The sequence below is a fragment of the Paroedura picta genome, unplaced genomic scaffold (genome assembly GCF_049243985.1).
Source record: "Paroedura picta isolate Pp20150507F unplaced genomic scaffold, Ppicta_v3.0 Ppicta_v3_sca66, whole genome shotgun sequence".
NCBI classification, from domain to species: domain Eukaryota; kingdom Metazoa; phylum Chordata; class Lepidosauria; order Squamata; family Gekkonidae; genus Paroedura; species Paroedura picta.
In genome coordinates this window covers 457-24,025 of record NW_027518663.1, presented here as the reverse complement: position 1 = coordinate 24,025, position 23,569 = coordinate 457, and the positions used below count along the sequence as shown (strand labels likewise).

The 23,569-nt window shown below is 49.1% G+C and overlaps 1 protein-coding gene across 1 annotated transcript; it reads left to right on the top strand.

Moving 5' to 3' along the window:
* Nucleotides 1-3,056: 3,056 nt before the first annotated feature.
* On the top strand, nucleotides 3,057-22,187 carry LOC143828564 (neural cell adhesion molecule L1-like; the record flags this gene model as incomplete). The annotated part of the gene is given in 14 exon segments (XM_077318890.1): nucleotides 3,057-3,188; nucleotides 4,684-4,827; nucleotides 5,632-5,743; nucleotides 6,523-6,689; nucleotides 8,798-8,957; nucleotides 9,062-9,186; nucleotides 11,656-11,757; nucleotides 14,125-14,322; nucleotides 16,127-16,197; nucleotides 18,116-18,335; nucleotides 19,448-19,563; nucleotides 20,944-21,175; nucleotides 22,064-22,134; nucleotides 22,136-22,187. Coding segments are annotated over 14 exon segments (1,902 nt in total), but the record flags the coding sequence as incomplete, so codon positions are not given.
* Between the last annotated feature and the right edge of the window lie 1,382 nt (nucleotides 22,188-23,569).

Genomic DNA, 23,569 nt, shown 5'->3' with positions numbered 1-23,569 from the left:
TTCCAGGCCCATCCTTAGGAACGGGCTTGGAATCTAGTCTTTCTATGATGTACTTAATTTATTTGAAACATCTATTTGCTGCTTTTCCTCCGGGCATAAAGCCCTGTGATGTCAAATCAACCACCAGAGGAAGGAAGGAAAACATGTGCAGCAAAAAATTTTAAAACCCAAAGAAAAAGAAATGCACAATGTGAATGCAGAAAAGCCCCTAAAGACAAACATTAATGCGTTGTGGAGTCCTGAGAACATAACAAGATGGGTGCAGAAAAACGGGATTTCTTTCTCTCTTTCCTCCCTACTCCCCCCTCCCCCGTTAACTTGTGGAACAACCTGCTGAGTTTCCATTGCAATTAATTATATTTGTCCCTTTACCCCGTTCAAGGTGGAGATGTGGCTTCCCAGAAGAATTCGGCTTATTTTGGGTTCAGGTCAAATTGAGAGCCAGTTTGGTGTAGTGGTTAGGAGTGCAGAGTTCTAATCTGGTGAGCCGGGCTTGATTCCCCGCTCCCCCACATGCAGCCAGCTGGGTGACCTTGGGCTCGCCACGGCACTGATGAAACTGTTCTGACCGAGCAGTGATATCAGGGCTCTCTCAGCCTCACCCACCCCACAGGGTGTCTGTTGTGGGGAGAGGAAAGGGAAGGCGAATGTAAGCCCCTTTGTGACTCCTTCGGCTAGAGAAAAGCGGCATATAAGAGCCAACACTTCTTCTTCTTCATCTAAACCACTGTATCATGAAACACCCGAATCCCATGCTACTGGGATATGGATTCTGCCTAATTCTCTGAGGCAGCTAAAGGGACATAGGTTATTTTAAATGCCTCCAGAGCTGTTTGTCGGGCTGTGCAGGGGGGGGGGGCAGTTTAACACCCCCCCCCCCGCAGACCCCATGATGATCCAGTGGAGAGACTTCTTTCTGCAGATCAGCTACTTGTTGGGCAGCGATTCGGCTTTGTGTGATCCAGGAACTTGAAACAAAAGCCAAATTGATTTGGCTTTTGCGATTTGCGTTCCAAGTCGGACGAGGAATTCACAACTCGGCTAAAAACTTGGGGTGGGGTGGGGAGTTTGGTGCTTTTTGCCAAGCCGAATGCACGTCCCCTTCTTCCCAGCGGAAAACAACCAGAGCTTTTTAGCGTCCAAGAGCGCTCTTGGGTCTCCAGTCCGTTCCGAAGGAGGGAGTGTGCAGGCAGTTGGCCGGTTTCCCAGCGGGGAATTCGCAAATGAAATTGCAGAGTGCCTGCGGTTTTATATGCCATAAACATCTCGTTTTTAAAATGCATCACCTACTTCTCTCCTCGGGCAAATTGCAAAGAGCAGTAAGTGAAAGCATCGTTTTGGGGAAGAGCACCAAACGGGAGGGGGGAGGGGACCCAGCCCCGCCCTACAGATTTTGGCAGCTCTGACTGGCTACAGTGAAAAGCCAGACAGCTACTGAACTACTGATCTTTTGTAAGAAAACAGGGCTACAGCGGAAGGCCAGACTGGCTTGTGGGTGGCTTTGGGGTACTTAGGGTTGCCAACTAGGGTTGGGGAATTCCTGGAGGTTTTACGGGTGGAGTTTGGGAGGGGGAAGTACAGTGCCAGAGTACCTCCAAGGGGGTACCACGCTATAGAAGAATTCCCTCTCCCTACCCTGCCATTTTCTCTAGGGGGATTTATTGCCATAATCTGGAGGTCAGTTGTAATTCTGGGAGGTCTCCCACGACCACTCTGTTACCAACTCTGGGTTGGAAAATTCATAGAATCATAGAATCATAGAGTTGGAAGGGGCCATACAGGCCATCTAGTCCAACCCCCTGCTCTACGCAGGATCAGCCCTAAGCATCCCAAAGCATGCAAGAAAAGTGTGTATCCAACCTTTGCTTGAAGACTGCCAGTGAGGGGGAGCTCCCCACCTCCTTAGGCAGCCTATTCCACTGCAGAACTACTCTGACTGTGAACATTTTTTTCCTGATATCTAGCCTATATCGTTGTAGTTTAAACCCATTACTGCATGTCCTCTCCTCTGCAGCCAACACAAACAGCATCCTGCCCTCCTCCAAGTGACAACCTTTCAAATACTTAAAGAGGGCTATCATGTCCCCTCTCGACCTCCTTTTCTCCAGGCTGAACATTCCCAAGTCCCTCAACCTATCTTCATAGGGCTTGGTCCCTTGGCCCCAGATCATCCTCGTCGCTCTCCTCTGTACCCTTTCAATTTTATCCACATCCTTCTTGAAGTGAGGCCTCCAGAACTGCACACAGTACTCCAGGTGTGGTCTGACCAGTGCCGTATACAATGGGACTATGACATCTTGTGATTTTGATGTGACGCCCCTGTTGATACAGCCCAAAATGGCATTCGCCTTTTTTACCGCTGCATCACACTGCCTGCTCATGCTCATTCCTGGTACTTTGGGAGAATGGAACCTCAGCAGAGAGTAATGCTACAACCTTCAAAAGCAGCCATTTCCTCCAAAGGAACAGATCTCCAGTTCCGGTATGGAGGTTGGCAACCGTAGGCACGATCTCGCCGAGGCAGATTTCTTTTTCAGTCTCACTGATTTGCTGGGAAAATTTGAACATCTGCTTATTTCTTCGGAATCAGAAGAAGAAGAGCTGGTTCTTATATGCCGCTTTTCTCTTCCCAAAGGAGTCTCAAAGCGGCTTACAATCGCCTTCCCTTTCCTCTCCCCACAACAGACACCCTGTGAGGGAGGAGAGGCTGAGAGAGCCCTGAGATTACTGAAGAAGAAGAAGAGTTGGTTCTTAGATGCCGCTTTTCTCTCCCTGAAGGAGTCTCAAAGTGGCTTCCAATCCCCTTCCCTTTCCTCTCCCCACAACAGACACCCTGTGAGGGAGGGGAGGCTGAGAGAGCCCTGATATCACTGCTCGGTCAGAGCAGCTTTATAAATGTTTAACAAATTTTGAATATATGTCAAAAATAAACTCCCACCCATTCGGGAAACCCTTCCGGTGCCATCCAGAAACCCTGATCCGGAGCACCCTGAAAGCTGGAATCAAATGACGCCTAACACTGATCCCGCTCTCTTGACCCCACCTTCTTCCGCCAGCTGCTCCGTACTGGACCAAGAAGCCACAGAGCCACATCTACGGGCCGGGGGAGAACGTGCGCCTGCCCTGCGAAGCCTACGGGAAACCCAGGCCGGAAATGGAATGGAGAATCAACGGGAAGCGTCTGCAAGGTGAGCAGGCGTGGAGGAGTCATCGTTTTTTTTGTTTTTTGTTACCGTCTTTGACTGGCATTAACAATATAGTAAAACTAAGGACAAAGCCTGTTGCATTCAAGAATACAATGGGGGGCTAGACTGGGGGTGGAGTGGAAGAACTCTGCGGATGGCCTCTCCTTCCCCCTGCGGTCTGGAAAGGCTGCAGGCTGTAGGCCCCCAGGAAAGGAACGCACCGGCAAGGCCAGCTCTACGCAGCAGGGATCTGCAGCCTCCGAGCCTCAGAGGGAAGTGGAAGGAGGAGGGGGTGGTAAGGGGGTGGGGGACCGAAGGTGATTGGTGGGCTGCTGGATAGACAGGCAAGCCAGTTAAAGGAAAAGGCACTCAGGGGCGGGACAACCGTCACGAGTGGGTGTTAAGCTCTGAGTGGCACTTAAGCCATGAGTCAGGCTCCTCCTCCTCCTGGTGGAACAGATGAAATAAAAGTGAGTAGCAGTATTTAGAGACAGCCTTTAGGCCAGCCTTTCTCGACTTTTTAACCATTGAAACGATCTTCAGGCTTCAAGAAACCCCAGAGAGGTGCAATCGTGCAGAATAGGGTTGGGAAGCAGAGCTGTGGACACGCCCACCCAAGGCCCCTCCCCTTCCCACCCCATCATTGGCCAATTGGGGTGGTGGAGGCAGGTCAACATGACTTTATATGGACATATCATCTGATAAATATATGAAATATTGATTAACTCCAACCGTTGAGGAAACCCTCCCAGGGCCGTCAGGAAGCCTCAGGCTTTCTTGAAACTTATGGTTGAGAGTCTGCTTTGGACCGAAATTATGATTATTAATCATAATAAAGAGATAACATTTCTAATATTATTTTCTTACATTTCTAATATTACATTTCTAATATTACATTTTACATTTCTAATATTATTTGATTAAGCCATTGGGCAAATTATTTTCTCTCTCTCTCTCTCTCTTTTTCCCCCTCTTGTTGGGCCGAAATTCAGCAGTTTTTAAGAAGCAGACTCCAAAACAGATATCCCAGTTTGTAACTATTTGGCTGACCCCTTTTTCCGACAGCTCATTTTGTTCCTTGCCTGCCTGTAAAGCAGAATTTCGCTGTGGCAAAGGAGACGGTCAGCTTTTTGTCTTCTAGCAGAGATTTAATCTGGATGTCTGAGGTCGCTGAGTGCTTAAGATGTCCAAAGCGCTGTAACAAGGGACCGATTATACGATTCCTGTCCTCAGCATAAAGTCCGCCATTGTCCGTGAGCGTGTGAGAGCGTTTTCCACCACACTGGCCGAGCACAACTCTTTTGCACAACTCTTGGGGTTGACGTTGAAACCCGTGAAAGGAATGGCCGAGGGGAGGGCGTTGAATCGCGCTCCAAATTTAGATGAAATAACAGAGAAGGAAGCAGCCCGTACCCTGTTAGTCGGTGGAGATAAATGTGGGAGAGAAGGAAATGACGCTCCTGCCCGTCTTGGCCCTAAATCTTTGTTTGGGTTGCAGATTTGCCGCCAGACCCGAGAAGGATGATTCAACGCGGAGCCCTGATCTTTAGCCAGGTGGAGCCCAACGATACGGCTGTGATCCAGTGCCACGCCCATAACAAACATGGCAGCCTCCTGGCCAACGCCTACATCTACGTCGTCCGTGAGTTCCCCGGTGGATCTCGGTGGGTCAGGGCGGGGCCGGGCAAGTTCAGCTTCAGAGGCTGGGAAGGCGGAGTCATTTGCAAGGAGGGCCAAAGGAGGGCCCGTTGCTACAATGGAGCTGTCAAACTCTCTTGTTATGATGGGATGCTTGGGTGCTGGGAAGAGCAAGTCAGGGACCCCTCTGAGCAAATGGTTCGCTTGTAGGCCCTGCCTTGGACCCAGCATGGAGAGCTGCTGCCGCGGGGTTGGGCGGGGGTCTGGCCCCCTCAGGGGCATCACACGTCACGTCTCTAGATTTTCGGCTCCCATTACGAGTGGGAGAGCCTGATCAACGACGACTTTTTCTGGAAGCTAGATTCAAACGGGAAGCCGAGTTGGTCTGAAGCAGCATAATGCCTAGGGGTTCACTTTGATGATTTGGACGTGTGAGAAATTGTTTTACAGGGGACTGAACTGTTATTTGCCGTCGCCAGCTTGAGAATCATGTTCTGCTTGTATCGCAGAAGATTTAGTGATGTCTACGGGAATAAAGAGTTTTTTTCCCCTCTGTGGGATTATAAAGAGCTTTATAAAAAGCTTTATTCCTGTGGGAGTAGAGAGATTCACGGAGGACAAGTCTACCAATGGCTACTAGTCTACGGGGAACCTCCATATTCAGAGGCAGTCAACCTGATTCAGCTGCGGGCCCTGTTCACCGTGCCGGGTGGATCCCCTCGAAGCTGTGCGCGTTTCCTCGGTGGGATGGGACCCGCTGTTTGTTGACCTAGTACCCTGTGCCAGACACCTGCTTAATCGCCTCCAGGTCTGCCAGCACAGATCCTAACCGAAGACGATGTAAGCTACAGCGTGGTGGAGAACCAAGCCGCCTTCTTGCACTGCAAAACTTTTGGGGCTCCTGGACCGACGGTCAAATGGTGAGTTCTCCATTCAGAGCACGTGTTCTGCGGTCATCGCCCCCAAAATATGCCATGGTTCACTTCGGACTTAGTTTGTACCACCTGCATACCTCACCTTTTGTGTACGTGTGTTTATGCTGGCGTCCCCAACCGTTTGGAGCAGGGCTAGTCAAACTGCGGCCCTCCAGATGTCCATGGACTACAATTCCCAGGAGCCCCTGCCAGCGAATGCTGGCAGGGGGCTCCTGGGAATTGTAGTCCATGGACATCTGGAGGGCCACAGTTTGACTACCCCTGGTTTGGAGTCTGCGGGCACCTTTGGAATTCTGCTATAGTGTGCTGGGCACCTCCAGCCTAGATTGCCAACCTCCAGGTGGTTGCTGGGGATCTCCCAGGGATTACAACGGATTTCCAGGTGATAGAGATCAATTCTGCGGAGGTTCAGGGATGCCAGCCTCCAGGGCTGCTTTGGAGGGGGGACTCTGTGTCATTGCACCCTGCTGAGGTCTCTGCCCCCCCCCCAATTCTAAATCTCCAAATCTCCAGGAGTTTCCAAACCTGGATCAGGGAACCCCACCCCCTGCCAAGGGGGATCTAGTAGCCCTCAGAATTTTCCAACCCAGAGCTGGCAGTCCTAAACATGGTGCTGATTAAGGAGTTCTGTTCTGTCCTTCACGCATTCTCCTCTCCTCTCCTCTCCTCTCCTCTCCTCTCCTCTCCTCTCCTCTCCTCTCCTCTCCTCTCCTCTCCTCTCCTCTCCTCTCCTCTCCTCTCCTCTCCTCTCCTCTCCTCTCCAGGTACACGGAGGACATGGAACCTGCCCTCGAGAATAACCGGACCTTTGAGTTCACAAACGGAACCTTGCAGCTGGATCAGGTCCAGCTGGAAGATGCAGGAAGCTACCGATGCGTGGCCAAGAATGACCAGAACGAAGTAGCCATCACCGCCCATCTCATTGTCAAAAGTGAGCCCTCCCTGCACGCACCTGCTTATTGGAGCAACCGCAGGAAATCACAGACGGGAGATTGTCCTGGGTGGAGTGAGGCATGCTGGGAAGAATGCGGGCCAGAGGGAGGGATGGAGTGCCAGAGCGGTACAGTGGTTAGGGTGTTGGCTTTGCATCTGGGAGACCTGAGTTCAAATTTGCCTTCCACCATAATGCTAACCTTGACCAGTCTCTCTCTCTCCCTCTCAGCCTGGCCTACCTCGCAGGGTGTTTTGAGGGTAATACAAGGGGAAGAAATATACCACCTTGAGTTTCTCTGAGGAAGAGTGTGCTAAAAATACACTAGGCGTGTGGTTTGATGGTGAAAAATAGGCACCGGGGGGGGGGGGTTGGGGTCAGCAGTGTGATCAAGGATCCCCCAGTAAGAGGGAAGAGAGCTCTGTTGGTATCTGTTCTAGTGCACATTTACACATTTACTCCCTTCCTCTCTTTTATCTTCATAAAAACACGGCGAAGTCGATTAAGCTAAGAGAGAATGATTGAATGATTCACGGCAGAGTAGAGAATGTGTACCCGAATATTTCAGGTCCTACCCCTATTGGCTAACTCCTGTGCTCCCCCACCCCGAGGTTTCAACCGCAGTATCCAAGGCTATTTGCTAATAATTTAGGACTCTTATACCCGTTGGACCAGTCGTTGAGGGATGGAGGAGAAGTTCCCAGGAGCCAAGAGGGAAGAAACCAGAAGTATGTCACCCGGAAGCATATTGGTGACATCGAGAGGGGGTGACACTCTGGGTTTTGGGCAAGACTCTATGATAGAATTAGCTTCTTACCATAGAGTTTTGTCTGACATCACCAACGTGCCTACATCACTTCCTGGTGATGTAGCAATGTGATGTTTACTTCCAACTTCTGGCCTGTTTGGGGGGAGTGGTGTGGGGTTAATTTCCCCTGGTTTCTGAGAGCTTTGAAGTGTGTTGTGTGTGTGTGTAGGCTCCAAACTGGGGGATTCCCTGAGCACAATAAGTAGACATCCCCAAATTCACAGCTTCCCATAATGTAACATCCTCCCTCTTCCTGGGCCATTTGAACACATCAGGATTTCAGGAGGCAAATCAGATTCCCTCTCTCCCTTCCTTCCTAGCAGAGAAGGGCTGTAGCTTATTTGCATGCATTAAATCATTTATGCAGAGAGAGGCTGACAGTAAAAAAAAAAAAAATTATGCAGTTCCCGAACTGAACCAGGCAGGGACTTATGAGAATTGTAGTCTGTGGACAGTGTGGCCACCCCTGCTCTATGGCATAATACCCCACTGAAATCCTTCCCCGAATTCCAGCCTTCTCATGCTCCCCTCCCCAAATTTCCAGGTATTTTCCAACCTTGAGCAGACAACTCTATGTACCAAACAGGAGAGAAGGGGGAAAGGAGGCCAAATGTCAGAAAAAGGGCCTGTAAGATGGAGTTGTTCTGGCAGGCCTGTGGTTGAGGGTTTAGGTACATCCGATTTCAGCTGCCACCCCCCCCCCACCTGATTCTATCTAGGCCAGCCCTTCTCAACCAGAGTTTCATGAAAACTTGGGGTTTCTTGATGGCCCTGGAAGGGTTTCCAGAATGGGTGGGAGCTTATTAATTTTTAACACATTGTTAAAAAATTGTTAAAGCTTCTTGTATAGGGTCATGTTGACCTGCCCTCCCCTCCAATAGAGTTTATATCACTAAATATTGCCCCTCTCTCTCCTCAGACAAAATCCAGAACTGAGCAAAATGCAGAATCGGGGAAAGCAGTGTTTTATTTTACACTGTTGTAAATATTATATTTCGTATTTTCCATTTAGATTCTGTATGTCCGATTTTTATAGAATTGCCTTTTGTTTTACTTGCAGCCTGCCCTGAACCCTTGGGGCGGGCAGGCTAAATTGATATGTATACCGAAAAAAAATTAAAAATTAAAAAAGGACATGAGGCCTGCTGAGACCACTGCAAGGCATGATGGGAAAGAGAGGGCCCAGCTCCTCTGGGAATGGGAAGGCGACTGTAAGCTGCTTTGAGCCTCCTTCGGGTAGGGAAAAGCAGCATATAAGAACCAACTCTTCTTCTTCTTCTTCTTCTTCTTCTTCTTCCAGGAGCCACCAAGATTTTGGTGGGGCCCAGCGACGCAAAGATGAGGAAAGGGAATACCGTGACCTTCCGCTGTGAGGCGTGGTTCGACGACTCCATCCCGAAGCACGGCATCAGGTGGCAACGAGAAGGACGGGACATTAAGGAATTGGACGACACCGACAAGTGAGTGGGGAGGGCACGGGTGTGCGGTGTGAAGGCTTGCAACCCTGAGATGAAACTTGCAGCGTGTTTCTGCGTCTGTCTCTCTCTCTCTGCCCCTCACCCAGGTATTTCATCAACAGCACAAACTTGATCATCACAGACCTGGATTACTCTGATGAAGGAGTGTACAGTTGCGTGGCCTGGACCTCTCTTGATTCGGTGAAGAAGAATGCCAGGTTGCTGGTGGCCGGCAAGTATCCAGAAAGGGACACAGGAAGGATACAGTTTTCAGACGGAGAGATTGGGGGCCGTTGGTCTCAGGTGGCAGATTTTTCGATGGGGCAGCCAACCACGAGCCCAGGGTAGAACATCTGCTTAGCATTCAGAAAATGCCAGCTTCAGTGCCAGGCATCTTCAGATAAAAGGATGAGGTAACAGGCAGTGTGAAAGAGCTCTGCCTGAGAGCTCGGGGAATCACTGCCCGTTTGAGTCATGGTTCAGTGGCAGTGCATATACTTGGCATGCCAGCTTGCTGTAGTGGTTAAGATTGGTGGCCTCTTATCTGGAGAGCCAAGTTCCATTCCCCATTCCTCCTCCACATGCAACCAACTGGGTAAGTAGCCAACTGGGTCATCTTGGGCTAGTCACAGTTCAGTTAGATCTGTTCTCACAGCAGTTCTGTCAGCGCTCTCTCTGGCTCATCTAGCCAACTGGGTCATCTTGGGCTAGTCACAGTTCAGTTAGATCTGTTCTCACAGAGCAGTTCTGTCAGCGCTCTCTCTGCCTCATCTAGCAAACTGGGTCATCTTGGGCTAGTCACAGTTCAGTTAGATCTGTTCTCACGGAGCAGTTCTGTCAGTGCTCTCTCTGCCTCATCTAGCCAACTGGGTCATCTTGGCCTAGTCACAGTTCAGTTAGATCTGTTCTCACGGAGCAGTTCTGTCAGCGCTCTCTCTGCCTCATCTAGCCAACTGGGTCATCTTGGCCTAGTCACAGTTCAGTTAGATCTGTTCTCACAGAGCAGTTCTGTCAGTGCTCTCTCTGCCTCATCTAGCCAACTGGGTCATCTTGGCCTAGTCACAGTTCAGTTAGATCTGTTCTCACAGAGCAGTTCTGTCAGTGCTCTCTCTGCCTCATCTAGCCAACTGGGTCATCTTGGGCTAGTCACAGTTCAGTTAGATCTGTTCTCACGGAGCAGTTCTGTCAGCGCTCTCTCTGCCTCATCTAGCCAACTGGGTCATCTTGGGCTAGTCACAGTTCAGTTAGATCTGTTCTCACAGAGCAGTTCTGTCAGCGCTCTCTCTGCCTTATGTAGCAAACTGGGTCATCTTGGGCTAGTCACAGTTCAGTTAGATCTGTTCTCACAGAGCAGTTCTGTCAGCACTCTCTGCCTCATCTAGCCAACTGGGTCATCTTGGCCTAGTCACAGTTCAGTTAGATCTGTTCTTACAGAGCAGTTCTTTCAGTGCTGCCTCCATTTCACCTAGCTCACAAGGTGTCTGTTTTGGGGAGACCGAAAGAAAGGTATTTGTAAACCACTTTGGGAGTCTTTCAGGTAGTGAAAAGCAGGGTATAAAAACCAACTCTTCCTCCTTCTTCTTTCCCAACAACACAGCTGGCCTCCCTATCTGTGGGATCAACAGTGTGTTGTCAGTTATTTAGTCAGCTCATGAATTCCTTCAAAGCTGAACTGATTAATTGGCAGGGATCCATTCTCATCAAAGCGGACAAATTTGAATAGGTGGGGCTGCATATTAAGGTCATTTCGAAAAAGCAGGTTTTGTTCTGCCATGTTACTATAATAAGAAACTGAAAATGAAATATTGAAGACTGATTTTCTTCTGAATAGAACCTTCCCACTTAATAAATCATGAACTATATTACACGCCTTTAATATGTCAAGAAAGGAATCAGTTTTGAGATTATGTTAACGCATAAGTGAACTTTATATTTCCTCCGCTAATGATCAAAAAGGTAATTTATGAATCATCTAAAGCTGCTTTGCTCCCTGAGCGTCCCCTCCCTGCTACGTAAATTAATATTTTAATTTCTTTCACAGCATAATCCCTTTATGATGTCCTCCTTACCAAAACTTTTAGAATGCTCAGTTTACCTTAAATATACAAATACACTATATTTAAAAGTCTTTTAACTATTTAATCTGGGAAAATACCCGTTTTCCCTTTCTTCCCACCTCTCCCCCCGTTGTCTCTCCTCGGTTTACCTACCTAATTTTACCTCCTCTGAATCTTGAAGTCAACTGTAAATTGAATAAATAATTCCAGCGTCAGAACTCCCATTCTTCTATGATCGCCTTATTGATTTTTTAAAGAAATTAACCTCCTTACTGATTTTTCCAGTATTTTGCAACCTTGATCCCTGTCTTCCTCCATAATTTTATCTAAAGGGACTTCTGCTATTTCTTTCACCACTTCCATGACTCAAACACATTAATTTGTGGACACTGCCACATTTCTATGGGATGGGAACAGCATCTATCTAAACTTCTAGCATCAATGTTAGGATACATATTTTTTCTTTATCCTAATTTTTGCCGTGATGGGAGGGTGGGGAACTGCCATTTAGAATCTGCATTAGGCGTTAATTTTCTCGAGGTCAGCCTTAGGAAATCCGCTGAAGGATCTGGAAGGATCTCGGAGGCAATGTCTTCCAGGGATCTTGTTTCCCGTTTGGGTCATGAGATTTCTCTCCCTTTCAGGTTTGCCCGGTCCTGTGTTTGATCTGGAATTGTCAGAAGAGCTGGAAGGCCAAGTGAAGTTGACCTGGACACCGGGAGACGACCACAACAGTCCCATCGAGAGTAAGGAGCAGAAATTCATTAATCTTTTTTTATTCTTACATTTTTAAAAGAATTCCACCCATCCCTGTAGCCCCAGGGCAGGTTACAGTGGTTAATATAATATAAATAGACATTTCTTCAATGTGCTGGAGTTCGTAGAGGAGGCCTGGTGATTGGAAAATAAGCAAGGCAAAGATGTGAAGCTAGCTGTTGTTTTGTTTTAAATACAGGTGTTCTTATTGCTGGAATTTGAATGTGAAATTGCACGAGTAGACCTGTCAATTGCTTAATGGCACTGCACGGTTAAAGGTCTGGCGTCCCCTGAAATAGAAACACATAAGGGATGTCTGGGAAAGAATTGGGCACCGTGCTTCTGTGCAGGGAATTCTAGACGTCTCCTTTGCAACTGTCAGGTCCCTGAACATATTTTGGCATTTAAGTTCGAATCCTTTCTTTTTTTAAAAGTAAGGCGGTTAATAAGATGGGGGTACTCCTGGGATTTTTTACAAAGACTGGCTGCATCTCCTCGGAATTTTCCCCATTCGCACTTTCCGTGCTTGCGAGTTCCTCTTTCTTCCCTGTGTGTGTTTCTGTTAGACAGGAAAGAGTCGAACTGTCGCATAAAGCAGGGGTAGTCAACCGGTGGTCCTCCAGATGTCCATGGACTACAATCCCCATGAGCCCCTGCCAGCGTTTGCTGGCAGGGGCTCATGGGAATTGTAGCCCATGGACATCTGGAGGACCACAGGTTGACTACCCCTGGCATAAAGCACAACCACAACAATCCCAAGCAAGCAGGTGGGCTGGAGAAAATGGAAAAGGAACACAAAGGAATCTGGGCAAAAGACTTTGAAACTTTGAAACTGACTAGGCAGCAACAAAACCTTTTAAAGAGTCTGAAGCACCGGCTGTGGATCCAGAGGGACTGGCAGGGGACGGGTGCTTTCCTTCTCCCACGATGTTGCTCATGTGTGTTCTAAAATAGCTTGGTGTCACACGCACACCCCCTCCATATTTCCAGCAGGAACGCACAACATAGTATTTTTTAAAAAAATATTGCCATCGTACAGATATTATTTCTGGCAGTCAGCAATTGCCGCCAGCCAGTAATTTTATTGCTAAAGGTTAAAAGAAAAAAGAAAAAAAAATCCCCACTTGAGAGCAAGGCACATGCTCCTCCTCTGTGATTCTTGTTGTTGATTGTTATAATTGACCAGGAAAAAGGGGGAAAGAAGTTTTCTGGGTTGATGTTTAAGCGTGCAGGCGAAGGGGGAGGATTCCAAATGAACGCTGGTGTTTGCCACTGAAGAATCAATAGGCACAGAAAGGGAACCTGGTTCCCAATCACTTCTGGAAAAGTGCAAACCCCTTGGAATGCAACCTGTGCAGCACTGGGGGGAATAGATGATTTTTTAAATGGGTCATCAGCCCTGGCTCCAAAAGCTCATCTCACTAGGATTTTCCAAGGAAGGTTTCTCAGGAAGCTTGAAGGGAGGTGTCAGATGTCCAGGAGGTGCAGAGAGGGCTGGGTTCACACAGGGGGGGGGGGGGGAACAGATGAGATAGATGCTATTATTCCAGCATCCTCTCCCTGCATTTTTATGGCAGGACAAAAGCAAATGGTCAGTGGAGAGATAAGCTCTTGTTTTAGTGGCAAAAGACTAGTCTCGTGCAGCCAATGTTTTAAAAGGAATGAATGGTGATTGTACAACAATGAAGGAGGGGGTGGCAGAAGGTGGGTGAATGGGCGGGGCAACGTTGAGAGTCCTGGGCAGGGAGGCAGTAGTCAAGGGAGGGGGCAAAAGAGAGTTGGGAAATCTGATGAAATTATTCGGCTCTAAAACCCCCTTTGACTTGGATTCGGAGTTTAAGAAAAAACGTCCCAATACTGCTCTGAGAAAACACCGGAGGGAAAGCAGGCTGAAAGCGAAGTGAGCGCTAAAGGGAGGGGAAAAAGAGGCAGAAACAACTCCCCTCCACAAAGTTCATGGGCGCTGAAAGTGACAGAAAACCCACACGCAATAAACTAGTGCAATATTGAATTGGCCAGCAGACTGTGTGCAGAACGGAAGACCCCCCCTACAGCTCCCCTCCCCAAAGAAACCGGAACTTACAAGTGAAAAAAAGATATAAATGTGGAAGACTGTGTTGTTTGGCTTAATTTAGTGTCCAGCCTGGATGTCACTTGCTCAATGACAGTTGAAGTGGAATGTACAATACTACGCCTGACATTTGTGAGGCTGTTATTTTACTTGCTCATGAAGCTGGTTTGGAGAAATCTGCAATTTCTGGCCCATGCAGAGGGTCTTTTCCTGTCCCCGTTGAGCACTGCAGCGATCTTGAACTTCTGCCTTTCTAACTCATGGGACTCCCTTCCTCTCCCTGCAGAATACTATGTGTTGTACGAGGAAAGCATATTCGACCCAGGACAGTGGCACACTTTGACCCACGTGCCCGGGAACCAGGCGTGGGCCAAGCTCCACCTCTCGCCCTATGGGAAATACCGCTTCCGGGTGCAAGCAGCCAATCAGTACGGCCGCGGGAATCAAAGCGACAGCTCCGAGCTTTATGAGACTAACCCGGCAGGTGAGGAAATCCTAAGGGACTGTGGGGAAAACGGCTGGGGATGGCCATATTCTTTAAGAGGAAACGGTGGTGGTGACGGTAGAGATCCAGAGCAGACGGCAGGCAGTGAACCCCTTAATGCTGAGTTTTCTGGGCTAAGCGGCTGAATTACCCTGGGGATAGATTTTGAGTCATCCACAGTTCCATCCCAGGAGCTCCTTAGAGGTCAATATTTGCCAGATCAGAGGCTTTCAAGAGTCAAAGCTTCCTTTGCCAGAAAGAGGACAAGAGGGCTCTCTTGAAGTATCTGAAAGGTTGTCACTTAGAGGATGGGAGGGTAAGGTTCCTGCTGGCGGCAGAGGAGAGGACCCGCAGTCATGGGTTTAAACTACATGCAGAATGGTACAAGCTAGATATCAGGAAACAATTTTTCCCAATCCAAGAAGTTCAGTAGGGGGATGGGTTGCCTAAGGAGGTGGGGAGCTCCCCCTCACTGGCAGTCTTCAAGCAGCGGCTGGACAGATCCTTCTCCTGGATGCTGGAGGCTGATCCTCCACTGATCAGGGAGTAGGACTAGATGGCCTCCATGGCCCCTTCCCACTCTAGGATTCTAGGAGTCTAATTCAGCCGTGGAAGGGGCTGCCTAAGGAGGTGGGGAGCTCCCCCTCACTGGCCGTCTTCAAGCAGTGGCTGGACAGATCCTTCTCCTGGATCCTTCTCCTGAGGCTGATCCTGCACTGAGCAGGGGGTGGGACTAGATGGCCTGCATGGCCCCTTCCCACTCTAGGATTCTAGGAGTCTAGTTCAGCTGTGGAAGGGGCTGCCTAAGGAGGTGGGGAGCTCCCCCTCACTGGCCGTCTTCAAGCAGCGGCTGGACAGATCCTTCTCCTGGATGCTTGAGGCTGATCTTGCATTGAGCAGGGGGTGGGACTAGATGGCCTGGATGGCCCCCTCCCACTCTAGGAATCGGCATACAGTATCTGAGTACTGTGCAGATGCAGAAAGGGGAAGTCTGGTTCATGCCCCAGTTCATTCAGTCGACATCCATCGGTGCACTATTAAATATGTAGGAAGGCGGTAGAACAACTTGATGGCATAAGTAAAGTGCATTATCCAGCCTTGATTAAAATGTGGAATTTACTGTTAGAGAATCTGGTGATGGCCACAGACATAAACGGCATTGGGTGTACTTATAGAGGAGAGGTTTTTATACCCCTGCAAAGAGCAACATCAGGGGAAGGCCTCGGCCTCTCTGTCCTGTTTTTCGCCCTCCAGAGGAACTGGCTGGCCCCTGGGTGAGACGGGAGGCTGGACTGGATGGACCCTCCCTGGCCTGACCCAGCAGGGCTCTCCTGAGGGTCTTCTCAGGGGAAGGCCTCGGCCTCTCTGCCCTGTGGCTGTCCCTGCAGAGGAACTGGCTGGTCCCTGGGTGAGACGGGAGGCTGGACTGGAGGGACCCTCCGTGGTCTGACCCAGCAGGGCTCTCCTCAGGTTATTATGAATGCCTTGGCCTCTCTGCCCTGTCATTGGCCTTACTAGCTGGCTACTGTGTGAGGCAGGATGCTGGACTAGAGGGACCCCTGGTCTGATTCAGCAGGGCTCTTCCCTTGTTTTTGTGAAGACCTGTGCTTCTATGCCCTGTTGGTCTTCCAGAGGGACTGGTTGGCCACTGCATGAGACAGGATGCTGGACTGGATGGACCATGGGTCAGATCCAGCAAGACTCTTTGGATGTTTGAAGCGTAATTCCGTCTGTGAGCTGAGACAGGCCATGGATGGCAAAGGACAAATAAGACAGCGTAACTCTTAATCTGTTCGCTCTCTAGCCCCCGACGTGAATCCATCCGGAGTCAAAGGGGAGGGGAATGAGACCAGCAATATGATCATCACCTGGAAGGTAAGGAAAGGATAAATATTCTTGCATCATTGGCATTGCTATGCCTGTTCTCACAACGGTGGTTACGTTCTTTAGGAAGGGGCAATGGCTCAGGGGCAGAAACTCAATTTTGCATGCTGAAAGTTCCAGTTTCAATCCCCCGTCTCTTCGACTGAGACTCATGGGAATTGTAGTCCATGGATATCTGGAGAGCCACAGTTTGGCCACTTCTGCTCTAAAGTATCTCAGGGCCCCTAATGGATGACAATATTAAACAGTTTGACAAAACACACTTCAAAACAGATGTAAAAACATTTTTAAAAAATCAGTTAGTCTAGTGGTTAGGAGTGGCAGCTTCTAATCTGGCAAACTGGGTTTGATTCCCCACTTCTCCACATGCACCCAGCTGGGTGACCTTGAGCTATTCACAGTCCTGTTAGAACTTTCCTCACAGAGCAGTTTTGTCAGAGCTCTCTCAGTTCTGCCTGCCTCACATGGTGCCCGTTGTGGGGAGAAGAAGGGAGGGCGATTGCAAGCAGCTTTGAGACTCCTTCGGGTAGTGGAAAGTGGGCTATAAAAACCAACTTCTTCTTTTTCTTCATGCCCCTTCAATTGCGTCTTTCAATCTCGAAGATCCCACTCCCCATTACACACAGGAAATGATGTTGTGAGTTGTCATTACTCCATAGGGCCTCTATGCCCTATTGCTGGCCCTCCAGAGGAACTGGTTGGCCCTTGTGTGAGACAGGATGCTGGACTAGATGGACCCCTGGCCTGATCCGGCAGGGCTCTCCTGATGCTCTTAGGAAGGCCTCAGCCTCTCTGCCTTGTTGTTGGCCCTCCAGAGGGACTGGCTGGCCCCTGTGTGAGACAGGAGGCTGGACTAGATGGACCCTCCCTGGTCTGATCTGGCAGGGCTTTTCTTTTTATGAAGGCCTCTCTGCCCCATTGTTGGCCCTCCAGAGGATCTGGTTGGCCAGCTGCGAAGAGACGAGAGATTCCTAGCTGTTCCCACTGTTGTCATTCAGTTACTTTCTGGAGGCAAGCAGGGAGCCAGTTGGGACACTGGAGGAGACAATTAGAAAAATATCAGGAAGTACCTTACGTAACTATGCCAAATACACACGTCCCCCCGATGCCCCCTGCAGGAGACCCTTCACGTTCTGTTCAGTCATGAACTTTACAGATCTTGCATTTTCCAGGAACTTTCCCCAAGGCTCAACCCCGAAAACTCCAGGAATTTCCCACCAGGCAACCTTAAGCACTGTGCGTCTGCCTTACTACAGGGTCTCTCAACCAGTTAAGCAATTCAGGACACAAAAGGAGAGCCCCAGCATGAGGCAGACCAAACATAATACATGACATGACTCTGGTGGGTGTCACCCGCTGAGCGAAACCAAGCCATCCTTAAGGTCTGGGAAAAGGTCACACGGGGTTTTATTTATTAATGTTTGTTATGTACAAAGGGTTAGGGTTGGGGGAGGTTGGGGGACGGGTGTTATGGTCTTTCCCCAAAAACTCAATGAGGTGTACAAACAAAACCTGCAAATCATCATTAAAAAAATTGCATGCCGATAGGGAAACAAGCAAACCGACCGAAAATAGAGCGATCCGGGCTCGTAACAACCAGCCATGGTTTAGCTCCCCGAGAGTTGGTTTGGTATAGCGGTGGCCTCTAATCTGGAAAACCGGGTTCTGATTCCCCACTCCTCCTCCACGTGCAGCCGGCTGGGCCAAAGGTTCCCTGTTCAAAGTACAGCAGAACAGTCCACACAAAGAGCAAGTCTTAGCAACTGTGATTAATGGAACCTCCATGAACAGCAGTAGTATAGCTGAGGAGGGGGGGTCATCATTGTCTCCGTGTCCTTGAGGGAGACTTTGGGTCTAACCCAGGCAGGCTGTTCCTTATTGGTCGTTCCTCCTTCTTTCTCCCTCTCAGCCTTTGCCCCCCATGGAGTGGAACGCGCAGGAGGTCACATACCATGTGCAGTGGCGCCAGTTGCAGGAGACCGACTGGAACGAGGAGGAAGTCGCGGGGCCCCCGGTGGTGGTGACGGATACCGAGACCTTCTCCCCCTACCTCATCAAGGTGCAGGCCCGGAATGGTTTCGGCAGTGGACCCGAGCCGGAAATCATCAAGGGCTACTCGGGGGAAGCCAGTGAGTAAGGCAGCTTGGCTGGGGGGGGAGGGGGGTACTGGCAGAGTCATAGCCACGAAGGACAGAGTGAGTCGATTTTGACCAGGGGTCTCCAACATGGTACCTGGGGGCCCATGGAGGCTACTGACCTCGTGTGTCAGACATTTTGTGCAGGCTCAAAAAAGCTGGGGAGTCCTATTATATTATATTATATTATATTATATTATATTATATTATATTATATTATATTATATTATATTATATTATATTATATTATATTATATTATATTATATTATATTATATTATATTATATTATATTATATTATATTATATTATATTATATTAATAGTAATAGTAATAGTAATAGTAATAGTAATAGTAATAACAATAACAACAACAACAATAACAATAACAATAACAATAATAGATTTCTAGCCCACTCTTCCACAAAGACCCAGGACAGGTAACAATTTTTAACTCACCTCAGGAGGTCTCTGTGGATAAAAAACATTTGGACAGAAATCGATAAAATATATAAAATTAAGGCCAAGTGAAGATTTTATATATATGTGTGTGTGGTTATGTGTGTTACATACATACATACATACATACATACATACATACATACATACATACATACATACATACATACATACATACACACATAAAAAGGTAAAGGTAATGGTATCCCCTGTGCAAGCACCGAGTCATGTCTGACCCTTGGGGTGACGCCCTCCAGCGTTTTCATGGCAGACTCAATACGGGGTGGTTTGCCAGTGCCTTCCCCAGTCATTACCGTTTACCCCCCCAGCAAGCTGGGTCCTCATTTTACCAACCTCGGAAGGATGGAAGGCTGAGTCAACCTTGAGCCGGCTGCTGAGATCGAACTCCCAGCCTCATGGTCAGAACTTTCAGACTGCATGTCTGCTGCTTTACCACTCTGCGCCACAAGAGGCTCCTACATACATACATTTGGCACCCAGATTCTTGCCGTAAGTCCTGGATTCATCAGGGCCTCTTTTCAGTGCAGCCGAGTCCAGCCCCCAACCCCAGGTAAACTTGGGAACTCCTGGCTTTGTTTGTTCTGCATGCTAGCCCTGTGAATACCCATGAATTCCTGCCCTCCTTCCAGGACCGGAGGCCACCCCGGAAAACGTGGGGGTAGAAGAACTCAACAGCACGGCCCTCAGGCTCTCCTGGAGTCTGCCTAACGTCGAGAAGATTTGGGGCCACCTCAAGGGATTCAAGGTAAATCGACATTTCAGCTCAGAGGCACCCATTTAGCAATCCTCTTTGAGGCGCTGGCAAGGGTTTTGTGACCTTGATAACTGGCCCCCCACTTGTGCATACAACAGATTAACGTCTCCCACCTCCCCATTTGAGGAAGTCCGGCTGAGCCATGGCCCTTGCCTTCTACTGCAGAATCTTCCTTGGTGGTCCCCCACTACTTAGAATCATAGAATCCTAGAATCATAGAGTTGGAAGGGGCCATACAGGCCATCTAGTCCATCCCCCTGCTCAACACAGGATCATAGAATCATAGAATCATAGAGTTGGAAGGGGCCATACAGGCCATCTAGTCCATCCCCCTGCTCAACACAGGATCATAGAACCATAGAATCATAGAGTTGGAAGGGGCCATACAGGCCATCTAGTCCAACTCCCTGCTCAACACAGGATCATAGAACCATAGAATCATAGAGTTGGAAGGGGCCATACAGGCCATCTAGTCCAACTCCCTGCTCAATGCAGGATCAGCCCTAAGCATCCTAAAGCATCCAAGGATGTACTGTACTTCTCGCTACCATGTTACAGACAAAAAGTCAATCAGTGGACACTGGTCGACTTTCCCGCTCTAGTAGTGTATGCCTTCAGTTAAATTCTGGCTTTCGTGTTGACAAATTCTGTCATTGTCCCTGTATCCTGATCACCTGTGCTGTAGGCCGGAGCAAAAGTTGTGCTTGCATTTGCTTTTGGGGAACAAGCTTCAAAGACCATACAGCCAGTGTGGAAGCCAACATGGTATAGTGCAGGGGTGGCCACACTGTGGCTGTCCGGATGACCTTGGACTACAATCCCCATGAGGCCCTGCCAATTGACCATGGCAGCAGTGGCTCATGGAATTGTAGTCCATGAACATCTAAGAGAGCCACAGTTTAGCCACCCCTGGTGTAGTGGTTAAGAGCAGCAGACTGATCTGGAGAACTGAGTTTGATTCCATGTCCTCCCTATGCAGCCAGCTGGGTGACCTTGAGCTAGTCAACGGTTCTCATAGGGCTGTTCTTGCAGAGCAGTTCTGTCAGATCTCTCTCTGCCCCACCTACCTCACAGGGTGTCTGTTGCAGGGAGAGGAAAGGGAAGGTGTTTGCGAGCTGCTTTGGGACTCCTTTGGGAGTGAAAAGCAGGGTGTAAAAACCAAATCTCTTCATCTCCAAATCCTGATTCACCACTCCAGTTGCAATTAATTCTCCTCTCTGACGAAACATCCGTTTTCAAAATAGTCTGTTTTCCTTGCTTTGCCAGTACTTTTGCACAGATAAAATGATTCACTGTCTCGTCCAAGTACTGGGTAGTGAGGGGACTAGGGGGGAGAATTAAACCACACTCTTTTCCCTTCTCTTCCTCGAGGTTTATTACACCTGGCTAAAGCCAGAAGGAGAGCATAGCTGTCCACAGCCTCCTCCCCACGGGCACCATCACCAGGACAAACGGGACCCTGTGCTGGTTGAAGGGAATGTGTCTCAAGTAGTACTGGGAGTTTTCAGGCCCTGGACCCGTTACCGGATTGAGATGACTGTGCTCAACGGGAAGGGCGAAGGCCCCAGAAGTGAAGCCACAAAACTGACCATGCTGGAGGGAGGTAAGAAGAACCGTGAACCTGGAATCTCTCCGCCTCCTTAAATCTGTCATTCTGTGATCGGTGATTCCCCACTCCCCTACATGCACCAGCTGCTTGGCCTTGGGCTAGTCACAGTCCTGATAGCGCTGTTCTGACTGAGCAGTAATCTCAGTGCTCTGTTAGCCTCACCTAACTCACAGGGTGTCTGTTGTGGGGAGAGGAAAGGGAAAGCAATTGTAAGCTGCTTTGAGACTCTCTCAGGTAGAGAAAAGTGGCATATATCTTCTTCTCCTCCTCCTCCTCCTCCCTTCTTCTTCTTCTTCTTCTTCTTCTTCTTCTTCTTCTTTGTTCTTTCTTCTTCTCCTCCTCTTCTCCTCTACTCTTTCTCCTCCTCCCTTCTTCTTCTTCTTCTTCTTCTTCTTCTTCTTCTTCTTCTTCTTCTTCTTCTTCTTCTTCTTCTTCTTCTTCTTCTTCTTCTTCTTCTTCTTCTTCTTCTTCTTCTTCTTCTTCTTCTTCTTCTTCTTCTTCTTCTTCTTCTTCTTCTTCTTCTCAGGGCTCTCTTGGCCTTCCCTCCCTCACAGGGTGTCTGTTGTGGGGAGAGGAAAGGGAAAGCAATTGTAAGCCGCTTTGAGACTCCCTCAGGTAGAGAAAAGTGGCATATATCTTCTTCTTCTTCTTCTTCTTCTCCTCCTCCTCCTCAGGGATCTCTTGGCTTTCCCTCCCTTACAGGGCATCTGTTGTGGGGAGAGGAAAGGGAAGGCGATTATAAGCCGCTTTGAGACTCCTTTGGGCAGTGAAACGTGGGTTTTCTTCCCTCCCCCCACTGTGATGTGTGGTTTTTCCTCTCCTCAACCTTAAATATTTCCCTTGTTTCCTTCTCTCCCCGTTTGTCTCTGCCTCCTCACTTAGTACCTAGTCCCCCGGACGCTGTGAGCATGGAGCTGCTCCCGAACATGACAGTGAACATTCAGTGGAAGTGCCCCCAAATACCCCAACGGAGAAATACTGAATTACGGGTTGAAGTACCATCTTGGTGAGTCTGAGGAGGGTTTTGGCTTTGCCCAGGTGTCGAGTCACGTCAGGTGTGGGGAGTGCTTGGTAGAACACACCCCAAGATATGTTGGCTCTCTTCATAATTGCTTTTTAAAACGTTATTGTTACAATAATTTCAGAAGACTCTTTCTAGGACCTATTTCTTGACAGGTACGGTGAACCGTACCAAGCGAGCAGCATTGGGGGCTGGCATGTGTGCCATTGAGCCATCCTTTGCCCGCTAGGGCACGGGTCAGAATCGTGGGCTGATTCGGGCACATGGCTCCCACTAGGGTTGTGTGCTTCGGCCGCCGAACCAGCCGTTCTCCGCCCCGCGCCACAGCGCTGGCTACCTTGGGCTAGAATGACTGCTTTGGTGGCTGAAGCACACAACCCCAGCTCCCACCACCTGCGAGGGCTTGACAGGGTGCAGTGTGCCCCCATCAAGTATGGCGCCCAGGGCGCCTGTACCCTAAATGCATCATGGTGGGGCTGCCTCCTCCTGTGTTGCCCCTATTAGGGCCTGTCTCATACAGCCAGTCTCGGAAAGGCGGTTTAGAAATTTAAATATTAATAAAAATCTCTGCAGCTAAGACTGGACTCAGTAAGCAACAGCAGACTGGCGTCACAGCAGTGCTGTACAGCAGGGGTAGTCAACCTGCGGTCCTCCAGATGTCCATGGACTACAATTCCCATGAGCCCCTGCCAGCATTTGCTGGCAGGGCTCATGGGAATTGTAGTCCATGGACATCTGAGGACCGCAGGTTGACTACCCCTGCTGTACAAGGCCAAAGTTTCCACCAACCGCCCCCTGAGGTGCCGAACGATAAAGCTCCTAAATAGTTAAAGCGATTTCATGAGTTAAGGTTTCGTCAAATGCCCCCTAAGTGGGTGAAAGCCCTTCCAGGGAGCGAAGGGAAGGTGGTGGAGACCAGCACTAGCACAGAAAGCTGAGGAGATCAAGAATAGAGATCCAGCAGGATCTGGGGGGATAAAGCGGAAAAATGAAATGGCTGAATTCGGAAGAAAAAAAGAGAGAAATGCCTTGCGCATTGAGAATACGTCAAAAAAGCCCATGAAAGGGGATTTAAAAGAGAGAGAAGCCCAACAGCAGCATAAGTTTGGTGTCGTGGTTAGGAGTGTGGACTTCCAATCTGGCATGCCGGGTTCGATTCTGCATTCCCCCACATGCAGCCAGCTGGGTGACCTTGGCTCTCCAGGCCACTGATAAAAGCTGTTCTGACCAAGCAGGGAATATCAGGGCTCTCTCAGCCTCACTCACCTCACAGGGTGTCTGTTGTGGGGAGAGGAAAGGGAGGGCGACTGTAAGCCGCTTTGAGCCTCCTTTGGGTAGAGAAAAGTGGCATCTAAGAATCAACTCTT